At 41.4% G+C, this 12,833-nt stretch overlaps 1 protein-coding gene across 4 annotated transcripts; it reads right to left on the reverse strand.

Moving 5' to 3' along the window:
• Positions 1 to 394: 394 nt before the first annotated feature.
• LOC137124444 (NACHT, LRR and PYD domains-containing protein 3-like) lies at positions 395 to 12,741 on the reverse strand. 4 transcript variants are annotated; one of them, XM_067499467.1, is made up of 14 exons: positions 12,646 to 12,709; positions 12,348 to 12,378; positions 9,429 to 9,525; positions 9,231 to 9,341; positions 6,923 to 7,001; positions 6,624 to 6,840; positions 4,764 to 6,543; positions 4,199 to 4,372; positions 3,883 to 4,056; positions 3,296 to 3,469; positions 2,773 to 2,946; positions 2,210 to 2,383; positions 1,630 to 1,676; positions 395 to 1,448 (listed from the first exon to the last, which is right to left on the reverse strand). In XM_067499467.1, exons 2-14 carry the CDS (start codon positions 12,355 to 12,357, stop codon positions 919 to 921), a joined length of 3,741 nt encoding a protein of 1,246 aa, XP_067355568.1. In that variant the 5' UTR covers positions 12,358 to 12,378; positions 12,646 to 12,709; the 3' UTR covers positions 395 to 918. The 4 variants fall into 4 exon arrangements, with proteins under 4 accessions (XP_067355568.1, XP_067355567.1, XP_067355569.1 ...); XM_067499466.1 differs by having other exon boundaries at positions 12,476 to 12,700; XM_067499468.1 differs by lacking the exon at positions 12,348 to 12,378 and having other exon boundaries at positions 12,646 to 12,741.
• Between the last annotated feature and the right edge of the window lie 92 nt (positions 12,742 to 12,833).

Raw genomic sequence — 12,833 nt, forward strand, 5'->3', positions numbered from 1 at the left:
ATTATTATGACAGAGTTTGATGCTGCAGCATTCAGACATGAAGCGAGACCAGCTGACGAGTCCCCACAGTGGTGAGTTCATGAGGAGCTCACTCACACTCTGCCAGTAAAGATTGTGACCGTGGAAAAAACCATAAAGAACAAAGTCTGTTTCTCATTTGCTCCTTTTGTCCACAACAGAAAGCTAATTGGACTTTCAGGATGCTGTGTGGTGTTTAGGAGCTTTTTCTGGATGTAGATGAAGCTTTGCGTTCACCACTCATCAGTGTGTGTGAGACGGAACGAGAAGTAACAGAGTACAGTGCTTTGGATAAAAGTGCTACATAAGCAAACTAGGAAAGTACAAAAAGCTCTGTTCACATTGGAGGTGAACAGTTAAATGAAAAAACACAGTCGGCATTTTAACATTGAGCTTTTATTTCAAATGTGAAGTAACAGTGTTTCTGTATAAATGATACAATATACTGTTTGATTATGACCAAAACTACTGTTTGGCAAAAGTAATAACAAAACATTGTTACAAAATGTTTTTACCACGGTTTGAAAACACTTGTTACAGCAACAGTGCAGTATATGATATCAAACATTATTATTAATATCTATAAGAACTGGTTATATTTAGTGGTATTATTGTTGAAATAGAAAACTGGACTTTAAGGACTGAATATTATTGTTTGTACATACTATCAAAGCCAGCATGGTGCTAACCTGGCTAGAAATAGTATTTATATGGTAACACAGTTGATTCCTGTGTGACATAATTCACAGCTTTAACTTTCAACTTCAGGTAAATGGATTCAGAAGTAGGAAAAGTGAACGTGAGCTGACTCAGAAACAAGTGGACATTACTGGTTTATGCAGCGTTTGTCTGGCTATAAAGACAATGACAAAACAACTGGCTTCATCTGGTTTTGCTCTTTCACAGAGACACTGTCGAACCAGGCCACCTTATGCCGAACCCAAACCCCGGATACAGAGGTTCAGTGAACGTAGTGTTGAAGGTGTAGAGGTGGATCAGCTTTTCACGTGAGACTCTGTTGAAGGACAGAGTCCCAGCAGGACAGTCCACATACACTGCTACTCTGTGAGAGACTGAGGACGAGGAGATGGGGAGGTCTGTCCTTTTGTTATTGTGGCACAAAGTGTAACCATCCACATCAGAGCAGATCAGACTCCAGGACTGATTGTTTCGTCCAAACCTCACGTCACTACTGTCTCCTTTCCGTTTGATTTGACGGTACGTTACCGATATGTTGATTCTTCCCTTCCACTCCACCTCCCAGTAACAACGACCAGTCAGGCCACGTTCACACAGCAGCTGAGGCCAGTAGCTAAATCTCTGAGGATGATCGGGATACGGCTGCTCCTCGGTCCCTGCTGTCACCTCTCTGTCAGACAGTTTCAGGTTTCTGTGTGCTGTGTCGGTGTCCAGTATGAGTTCACAGGCGTCTGAGTGAACGAGACACAACACACCAGAGGTTTAACATGTGAGACGCTGGATGGATTAGTTGTTGCTCTGTTAACCAAGTGATTGTTAATTTGATAAAAACGTCGTCATTTTGGATTTAATTACAGACTAAGCAGCTTTAACACTTGCTGCTTTGTTTCTACGTAATAAATACAAACTTACATCTGCTCAGACCTGGTTTCAGCCTCTGCTCTCCACCATTGTCCACTCTGGGGACAAACAACATATTTGCCACAAAATAAATGTTTTACATTCCAGAGAGGGTCCGCGAATACGTACGTATATTGTTTTATTCAAACTTGTTCTTCCTATTGATGAGCCAGCTCAATACCAACAACATCTTGAGATTTTACCGTTGTCTTTGAATTTTTTTCCAAGAGCTTTCAAAGTTTCCAAATTACACACTTTATACCATTATCCTGGTTCCTGGTCTGATTTTAGATTAGTTCAGTGTTAAGATTCAGGTGGGGACAAATCTAAGACTGGCAGTGACTGGAGCTTTAGACTAAAAACTTTACTCATCAAACACTGGACATTTTCCTCTGATTTCTTTCACCACTGACTGAGCCAGAGTTCCAGCAACTTTTGCAACTAGGTCCAATTAAATCCTGTTCATAACTGGCTGTACAGTTGTTAAGTGTGTGCCTGCTGTAAATGAAGACGGGGAAAGTAAGACATTAATAGAATCACTTCTAGTAGCAGTGTAGTTGCCAGTGTGTGATCCCTAGTTTTCTGTCCATACCTGATATTGTCCAGCCTCCAGTGTTGATCATCCAGACCAGCAAACAGCAGCTTCACTCCTGTGTCTCCTGGATGATTGTAGGACAAGTCCAGCTCCCTTAGATGGGAGGGGTTAGAGTTTAGAGCTGAGGCCAGAGAAGCACAGCCTTCCTCTGTAACGAGACATCCTGACAGTCTGGAAACACACACACAGATAATTTCTTTTTGTCAGTCAGTGACTGTTACACAACTCACCTCTTATGGTAGTTTTTACAATAAAGTCAAATGAAAGCAGTTTGTTATGAACAGAATAAATTACTAAACGTGTCTCAGCTGCTTGAGAAACGTAAACTACAGTTTCTGAAAAATACAATTGGTTTCCAGCTTAAAGTCCAATACATTTTATTTAAAATCCCACTGATATTAACATGTCCAGGGAGTTTGTGATCATGTCGGCATAAGTCACAGGAACAGTTTGATGGCAAATGTCTTTTAATTTTTAAAAAGTTTTGGAAAACTCTGGCAGACTCCTAAGGGCTAAGACTTAGTACATGGTCATCTGTCAAACAAAAGATGGATCCTGACCTGAGAGTCTCCAGTCTACAGTCTGAACTCTTCACTCCATCAGACAGCAGCTTTATTCCTGAATCCTGCAGCTCATTGTAACTCAAGTCCAGGTCTTTCAGACTAGAGGACGGGGAGCTGAGAACTGATGACAGAGCTCTACAGCTTCCCTCTGTCAGATTACAGCCAGTCAGCCTGAAGGAGAGTTAGTGAAGACAAATACTGACAATGCTTAAATGTTCGCTGTTACTAGGCCTATAGCCTCTTTCTCAATAACTCATTTACAATGTTGGGTGATGAAAAACTTACAAGTGAAGAATCATTCATATAGTACATTAAATCATTTTCGTCATTCTAACTGAGAGTGGACCAGGACAGTATTCCTCTGTCAACCTGGTTTGATTCAAGATAATATATCTAAATAATCTTTTCCAAAGGTTTAGTTTAGTGTGTCAGGACTGTAGGATTGGGTTTAATGTCATTTAGAACCTTCAAAAAAGACCAAATGTTTTTTTTTCTTCCAAGTATCACAGTGTGAGCTGACCTGAGGGTCTCCAGTGAACAGGCTGGACTTTTAAGTCCATCAGAAAGCAACTTTACTCCTGAGTCCTGCAGGTCATTGTTACTCAGGTCCAGCTCTTTCAGACGAGAGGACTGAAAGCTGATAACTGCTGAGAGGTCGATGCAGCATTTTGTGGTGATTCTGGTTTGACATAACCTGGCAAAGATAAGGGAAAACAAAATAAACAAAAAGAAAGATTTAGATAAAGATACTTAACTCCAAGTTTGCAATATTTGTAGAGACTTAATCAAGATTCCCCCAAACTCTTATTGCTGCCAAATGAACTTCTACAAGGGTCAAAAAACAAACATTTATTTTGGATTTAAATTGAATGTGGTAAGAGACCCTGGGCTGCCCCGTGCACATACTGGAGAGTTTATATGTGTCATATGGCCCTGGGGATGCCTTGGAATCCTGCTGGAGGAGCTGGAAGTGTACTAGCTAGAGAGAGGGAAACTTCACTAAAACCTGCTGCTACCTCGACCTGACCTGATATAAGTGGAAGATAATTCACCATTTAATCGATGCTACAAGTCTGTTAACACAATAACATCAAAGTGTGATCTGACCTTATAGTCTCCAGTTTACAGTGTTGACTCTTTAGACCAAGAGACAGACGCTTCAATCCTGAATCCTGCAGGTCATTGTTACTCAGATCTAGCTTTCTCAGACTACAGTGCTGGGAGCTAAGAAGTGATGAGACGTCCTTGCAGCATTTCATTGTGAGCCTGGTTTGAAATACCCTGATAAAAAACAAATGACAAAAGAAATAACTTTCTCTTTGCATTCTTACATATTGCAGAATTAATATTCTGTTCACTTTTATCAAATATCACTAATTTAATACTTAAATAGTCATCTGTCAAACAACAGGGTGATCCTGACCTGAGAATTTGCACTCTACATTGGGAATTCTTCAGTCCAGTAGACAGCAGCTTCATTCCTGAATCACGCAACTCATTGCTACTCAGGTCTAAGTCTCTCAAACTAAAGGACGGGGAGCTGAGAACTGGGGACAGAGCTTCACAGCTTTTCTCTGACAGATTACAGTCACTCAATCTGAAGGAGACACAGCATTGAAGACAATGTCACTGTTTCTGCAGTAACTGCTAAAAGAATCACAGTTGCTTTCTCTCAACTTCCAACTCATCAACTAATTTTGTGATGCTTGCTGATTAATAATTATAGCAGAGCAGTTAAAAAGAACTCAAATTACATTATGCAGGTAGTGCTAGGTTTTTAGTGAGGTCCCTTGGATTAAAGTAATTACAAATACTAATATACTTTAGATGAAAAACAACCAGAAAAGAAACAACGTGATAGATTTCTTAATCACAACAACTTCTACATTTTCTAAATTGACCATAACTGGACCAGGAGTTTTATTTATTTCATTAAATATCAGTTTCATTATAGACTGGTACCACATTGTCAGTGATCAGGCACATACAGAGCTTTGTTGGAGGCCTTGACCACTGGCAGCAGCCTCAGAAGAGCCTCCTCTGAAGGAGAGTATTTCTTCAGGTCAAACACGTCCAGTTCTTTTTCTGATGACAGTAAGATGAAGACCAGAGCTGACCACTGAGTAGGAGACAATTTATCTGTGGAGAGACTTCCTGGTCTCAGGGACTGTTGGATCTCCTCCACTAGAGAACCCTCATTCAGCTCATTGAGACAGTGAAATAGATTGATTGTCCTCTCTGGGCACAGATTCTCACTGACTTTTATCTTGATGTACTTAACTGTGTCCTGATTGGGCTTTGTACTACTTTTGTATTTTTTTAGCCACTGAAGTAGAACCTGATTGCTCTGCATTGAGAGACCCAAGAGGAAGCGAAGGAACAGGTCCAGGTGTCCATTTGGACTCTGCAAAGCTTTATCAACAGCACTATGGTAGAAGTCTTCTTCTTTACGGTTTCTGTTTTGTTTTTTAGGCTGCAGGGAGGCTTCTGCCAGCACATTCACACCACCGTTGCTGAATGTCAGATGGGCATAAAGAGCAGCCAAAAACTCCTGAACAGTCAGGTGGACGAAGCAGAACACCTTGTCCTGGTACAGTCCTCTCTCCTCTTTAAAGATCTGCGTGAACACTCCTGAGTACACTGAGGCTGCTCTGATATTCATGCCACACTCTGTCAGGTCTGATTCATAGAAGATCAGATTTCCTTTCTGCAGCTGCTCAAAAGCCAGTTTTCCCAGAGACAAGATCATCTTCCTGCTCTTTTTATTCCAAGGTAGATCGTTGTTGGCGCCTCCATCATACTTGATGTTCTTCAGTGTGGTCTGAACCACCAGGAAGTGGATGTACATCTCAGTCAGGGTCTTGGGCAGCTCTCCTCCCTCTCTGGTTTTCCACACATCCTCTAGAACTGTAGCAGTGATCCAGCAGAAGACTGGGATGTGGCACATGATGTGGAGGCTTCGTGATGTCTTGATGTGGGAGATGATCCTGCTGGCCTGCTCCTCATCTCTGAATCTCTTCCTGAAGTACTCCTCCTTCTGTGGGTCAGTGAACCCTCTGACCTCAGTCACCATGTCAACACACTCAGGAGGGATCTGATTGGCTGCTGCAGGTCGTGTGGTTATCCAGAGGCGAGCAGAGGGAAGCAGGTTCCCCCTGATGAGGTTTGTCAGCAGCAAATCCACTGAGGTGGACTCTGTAACATCAGTCAGGATCTCATTGTTGTGGAAGTCCAGAGGAAGTCGACACTCATCCAGACCATCAAAGATGAACACAACCTGAAAATCTTCAAACCTGCTGATTTCTTTGGTTTCAGGAAAGAAGAGATGAACAAGTTCCACCAAGCTGAACTTTTTCTCTTTCAGCACATTCAGCTCTCTGAAAGTGAAGGGAAATATGAACTGTATGTCCTGGTTGGCTTTGTCTTCAGCCCAGTCCAGAGTGAACTTCTGTGTTAAGACTGTTTTCCCAATACCAGTCACTCCCTTTGTCATCACTGTTCTGATTGGTTCATCTCTTCCAGGTGAGGCTTTGAAGATGTCTTCTTGTCTGATTGTTGTTTCTGGTCTGACTGGTTTCCTATGCACCATTTCAATCTGTCTGACCTCATGTTCATTATTGACCACAGCAGTCTCTCCCTCTGTGATGTAGAGCTCTGTGTAAATCTGATTCAGAGGAGTTAGGTTTCCTACAATCCCTTCGAACACACGCTGATATTTTTTCTCGACATTCGTTTTGAGTTTCTGTTGACAAACTACAGCAACATTTCCTGAAACAATACAGCAAATAATAACAGTTAGTTGGTGTTAAATTGTGATGACAATAAATAATCTTAATATTTCATCTTACTGCTCTGCAGACAGTCAGCCAGATTATCCTGCATCATTCCCCTCAGGAAATGCAGCATGATCTTCAAAAGTGACTCTCTGCTTCTTGTCTGCTCTTCATCTTCGGTTTCCTCATCTTCTTTCTGCCTCTCTAAACATTCTGGGTGATGTGAACTAAGAACCATCTTGAATCTCTGCAGCTCAGTCTTCACAAACATGACCATGTTTTCCTCTAGATACTGCAAATGAGTGAAAGCTTAAATGTACAGTCATATTGGATTTTATTTGAAGCCAAAGTACAGTTGTTGGGGATGTACACACCATGAAAATGGTATCCAGGTCTGCTGGAGTGCAGTGGACAGCCTGACCAGTGGGAACCTCTGGCCATTGCTGCTGAACTCTGTGGACAGATTAAAATACACAGTGTGTCTCAAATAAAACCAAAACAAACTGCTATTTGTATTCGTGTTTCAGCATGTTTTATGAAATTGGACATACAAGTTTTGGGATCAGAGAAGTAGAGGGGTTTGATTTTGTGAGCTGTGTTTGTCAGGTGATTCTGGTAGAGTCTCCCAAAGCAAAGAGGACCAGAGAAAGAATGATTCAGCAAATCCTCATAAATGACCAAGCCTGACAGCGAAACTGGGGCACTTAGTGACCAGACCCTGACCCATGGAGCCCAGTCGGGCAATGCTCAAAAGAGACACATGAAGCCACCACCCTGTGGACCCATCACTTGCAGGGAGAAGCATCACGTTTGGGTGCAGTGCCAGCCAGGCAGCAATCAGGGTGGTGACCTAGGTTTGCTGATCCTTGGCTTCATAGCCTAGTTTTACAGGAGGTACAGCAATACCATCTAGATCTATTTGGGCTTACTGATACACACAGCAAACCAAACTCTGGAAGAAGGGCTGGACTCTATCCTTTACTGGAGTTGCCCAGGGATCTCTTGAAGCAGCAGATGGCTGGAAAGGCTACAGCTCAGGTGGTTGTAGATGCAAAAAGCAGGTATTGGAGGAGTGTGGAGATACTTGGTTAGATTTTGGTTGGCCTCAAAAAAGTTCTTGCAAACCACAAGACATCTCAGAAAGGGTAAAGTGGGCTTGGCCGTAGCTGGACTCAGCAAGGTAAGGTAGCTGCACTGGCCTGAGGATGTCATCGGATGGTAGAAGAAACACTTCTAAGAACCCCTGAATCCAACCAACATATCCTCCAAGAAGGAGGCAAGAATTCCAATAGGCTGGGGGATACTCACCACAAAAATTCAACTTGATGTTCTCTAACCTGGAGGGAGTGATGGAATTTTGGACCATATGATATGACTTTATTACCGGTTCTTACTAAAAATGTGCATCACAGGGTCACTGCTAAAAGTGTAACAGGACACATTTTCAGGTTCACATCTCACATGACTTCACCCTGATGCTGACTGTTAAACAGTATATTGGACACATGGACAGAAGATGATGAAAAAGATAAAAAAATTCCCTGCTGGAAAGAACTTTGACTTATTGACTCTGTGGAGGAAGTTGTCCTTTAAATATTAAAAGTAGATTCATGGACCGGTCACTCTTCATAGACACAAATGTGGGTTCAGGTTCTGGAGAGTCTGGTTTATGCTGCACCTTTGAACTTCAACACACACAGAGCTTTTACTAAAACACAGTCACTGCACAGTAGAAATCACCTTCAAGAGTGTGTCAAACAAGTCTGGACTAGACTTTTATGTTATGAACAACTGATTCTGATCCTTTGTATCCCTAAAATTATCACCTTACTACTTCAGCTTTAATAAACTTGCTAGCATGAGACTAAAAACCAGTCCATGACCAGTAGAAATCTTAGGGCCTCTGATCAGGGCTCAAGACAAAAGGAGGTTGTGCTTTTGAGGGTGCAGCTCTAGAACTCTCTCCCATTGAATCTGGGATCTGAGGACAATGAGGACACTTTTAAAAAGACCGATTTTCTTTAGATGTAAAACACATTGTGACATCTGCTCTTGAAAGGTAAAGCCTGTTTCAGACATGAACTCCAGAGAAAGTCAGGAGGACCAGGTCCTGACATTGTCTGGAGTTTCCCTTTCAGACATGTAGCCAACATCGGGAGAGAGTCCGTGTGAGACGCGTTCTCACTTGTGAAGAAATGCTCCGTGTAATTGGACAATGGGTGGAGCTTGGGCATTTGGGCCGGAGGCAGGACGTGACCCAAAAACAAAGCTGCAGAAGCGACAGTGTTCTGCTTTGTAATCTGGTTGTGTACCACAGAACCTCGTGCTTGCATTTGTTTGAACACTTCCAGTCCTTCCAGTTCAACGTTGTTTGGTTGAATGAATGAGTTCTTCGCCTTCAGCTGTTCGTATTTGCCCGGTTGAATGTGTGTCCCCTTGTCTTTCTCTGAACAAATGTATGTGGACACGTGTTCAGGCCTTATCTACGTCCATTTGAGTTTGTTACCAAACTAACTGCCAGTTCAAATAAAAGTATTAAACCCCACGTAGTTTGTGACTTAGTTTAAGGCATTTGACTGTTTATGATGTTACATAATCTGTGTGTGGTTATTATGGACTTTTCCATCAATAAACCATCATGAACAGGAACATTTACTGATCCCTAGACCCTTGTTGACTTACTTAATGTCTGAAGGAAGTTGTCCTTTAAACATAAAAGGTGGATTCATGGAGCGGTCGCTCTTCATGGACACACAGCTGGGTTCAGGTTCAGGCTTGTGCTGCACCTTTAAACTGCAACACAACACACACAGAGCTTTGAAATCATGTTGATGACATGATGTGAGAAGTGAGCTCTGATGCTGAGAAGACTCGTCTCACCTCGTAGCTTTGGTCTGACGCTCATGTCCACCACGCAGACAGGCCTTAGAGACTCCGTCCTCTGTCTGCTCACACTGATCCATGGCAGAGCCCAGACCTTTACACACAAGCTCAGTCACATCACAAACGTACTCAGACTAAAAACTAATGAGACTTTCTGTTTGTATAACACCAAAATGTTTTGTTGTTGATGGATGTCAGAAATGTCCTTTTTTTTCTCCTAGCAGGGAGAAACCAATGTCCTCTGTGGGAATAACACAGTTCTTTGAATCCAGACACTAAATCTACAGTTGCTACAGCTGCTGTTTCACTTGTTTTAGCTTTATCTAAATTAACAACATTTAAAATTAATTTAGTCAATTAAAATAGTTTAGTTATGGGGACGAACTCATCACATTTATTCAAGTTCAACTAGTCAATAGTCAGCAGCAACAGAAGAAACAGTTCTGCTGCAAGTCCACTAGATGGAGCCAATTAACCTCCACAGAGCTGAAGAGCTTAAGGCAGCTGTAGCTCAGTTGGTAGAGGCAGTCCTCCACGGACCACAGGGTCAGTGGTTTGATCCCTGGCCCTGGCTACATGTCAAAGTGTCTCTGGGGAAGACAATGAACCCCTAACAGCCCATTCCCATCCCCAGCTGTGCAGTGCTGGTCCAAGTCTGGTAAAAAATTGGGGAGGGTTGCGTCAGGAAGAGCATCCAACGTAAAAACTGTGCCAATAAAACATGCGGACAATAATCTGCTGTGGTGACCCAGGATAAGCCGAAAGGACAAAAAACAGCTGAAGAGCTGATGAAATAGTTAAACTGGTATTAACCTGTTAGTTTTGTTAATCCTCTGTGTTGGTTTACGATGATTGTTTCTTTTTAATTGTCACATTTACTTCAGTGGATTATGAACTATGTCTATCATAATCAGGTAGAGTAATTTTTCTTAAAAGTGTAAAGGCAGCGTATTATTTCAATAATTCTCAGTTAGTTTTGTCTCATTTCATCTGTATTTCAGCTTTAGAGCCACAGCATTTTACCAACACCTCTGTAATTACCAGCTGGAAACTGATTGAAATGATCTGCTTCACCCTTCACACGGTTTTCACGGAATCCTTCATGTCAACAAGTTACTCGGAGAAATGAAATTATGAACACATGACAAGTCTTCGGTACAGCTGGTACAGCATCCTGCAAAGTGATCTTCAAAGTACTTTGTGTACTTTATATGATATCAGACAGAGTTACAGGAGGTTTTCTGCACTAGAGCATAGTAGTAGAGAAACACATAGCAGAAAGAAAATGCCACAAAAAGGAACAAACACAAGTGAACATTTTCTCAGGAAGTGGATTATATTAGTTCATGGATTATATGTTGCACCTGTAATCAAATTTGTGAAGCAGTTTTTTTCCTTGTGCGAATGAGTAATTCACTGCACTTTTTCTCTCACTCACTTGCCAGGTAGTACTTTTAAATCTAAATTTGTAGTTGGTTTAAATCAGTTCGAGTCCTTTTTTGGGGCGTTTTTGATTAGTTGTTCATTCCTGCTCCTTGTGTACACTTCTGGTTTATCATTTGAATGTGCTCCAGGTTGCTTTGTGTACTTTAACTGTTGTCCACTGAACCAACCACACATCAAACTATCACTGGTTGTGTCTAAAGTCTAAGATTTATGTGTTTTCAAAAAGCGGATTAAACACACCCACAGCACATGACTGACATTAGGCCATAAAGTTGGTAACAGAATTTTACACATTCTACACTGATCACTCGCTGCTAGCAGCTGGTTGCAACATCATGCATTACTCAGGAAAATGCAGAAACCATGAAAAAGCCTGCGTTTGGTGATGATGCATCAGACTGTTTATAGTCTGATGCACTGAGAAAAGAGTCGAAGGTGAAACAAACAAGTTAATCATTAATTCTTCATCGGGCTAAACACAAACCACTGACTCAACTTCTGTCATCTCAAATGTTCATCATCTCATCTCTGCTTGTTTCACTTTAATACAACTGTGATCAAATCTCAGTTCAAAAGCTCCAACAACAGGCTGTTCAATTAGAAATCAAACCTACAAGTTTTAACTCTAAGGTGCGATTCCGTCAACAACTATGTCGTAATCACTGAATTGTGAAGCAGCTTATTATCAGACATTAATGTACAAACAGATTTCACGTGTTGTTTCTAACTTCTATGAACCACTGGATTTGAGCCAGGTTGATCGACATTAATCTGTTAGTAACCACACAGAAGGTCAGTTGGCAGCAAGATTACAGTTCAAATATTTATCAACCAGCTCCACTTTTTGGACGGTGGACATGTCATGAAAACAACTTAAAGACGACATAAGTTTTTATTAATGACTCTGGTGTTTTATTACTACAGTGATCTACTGCAGTCTGAGCATCTGTGTGCTGACTTCAAACCATAAAAACAAACTGTCCAGTTACGTTGAAAACTGTCACACTCAGCTCGAGCCACAGAAACAGACACTTTAGTAAAAGTAATTCTTGCTAAAATGGCAAAACTTTATCATCTGATACTGAGAGACTTGCTGTGTTTACTCAATCACTGTAAGCGAGTACAGTTTCAAGTACTTTTACTTATGTATTTCAATTTGTTTTACTTTTCTTTTAGTCCATATTTATTTAGTTTTGCAGCTTTAGGTTCTAATAAACATTAACAGACATAAATGAGGGTTAAAGCTGTTTTTCTTTAAATGATCATGTTGGACCATCACACCGTGAGAGTAACAGCCTCACTAACGATAAAACACTGATACAACACGACTCAATAAACTGCATTTGGAGGCACATTTAACCATGAACTGGTAAAACGCTGTGTGCGCTTCACAAAGAGCAGATCTTTGTAGACAGGGCAAACTCAAAATCACTGCAGGTTTATCATGCAATGACACTGTAAAGTACTTACTTATTTCCATCAGTGGGATCAGAGGAAGTTACTGAAATCACAAAAGATTCTGAAATGACCAAACACAGTGACACACACACGACGGATTCACAGAAATAAAGTGGGTTTAAGCCTCATTTGACACTGACTGTCAGCAGCTCTTCGCGACCCCGATGAAGCTGGTTTTCACATTTCAAACATTCTCCGTTAAAAAAGACGAGTGCTTGAATGTAGTGCTGAAGACTTTCTGATCCAGAGTGTGAGGACACCACATGTCAATAAACAGGAAAGCACAGAAATGTGCCATGGAAGCTCTTACCTTTGGTCCTGAGCAGGAAAATAATGTGCCACACAATGAGAAGAGAAAATCAAAGTGAAAGACACGAAGTGGGGACAGAGGTTAATGATTAATCTTCTGTTTGGACATGCAGATCCACACCGTGGACAGAAAGACTCAGAATTCACACCACACGTCAGGACATGAACCAGGACATGAAATCAAGTCGA

The sequence above is a fragment of the Channa argus genome, chromosome 3, assembly GCF_033026475.1.
Source record: "Channa argus isolate prfri chromosome 3, Channa argus male v1.0, whole genome shotgun sequence".
Classification (NCBI taxonomy): domain Eukaryota; kingdom Metazoa; phylum Chordata; class Actinopteri; order Anabantiformes; family Channidae; genus Channa; species Channa argus.

What these genes read in the sequence shown, in the direction of transcription:
- LOC137124444 (XM_067499467.1), bottom strand. An exon ending in CGTCAGACCAAAGCTACGAG is followed by an intron (nt 9,342 to 9,428) that starts GTGAGACGAGTC and finishes GTTGTGTTGCAG; the next exon opens with TTTAAAGGTGCAGCACAAGC. An exon ending in AAGGCCTCCAACAAAGCTCT is followed by an intron (nt 4,373 to 4,763) that starts GTATGTGCCTGA and finishes TGTCTCCTTCAG; the next exon opens with ATTGAGTGACTGTAATCTGT.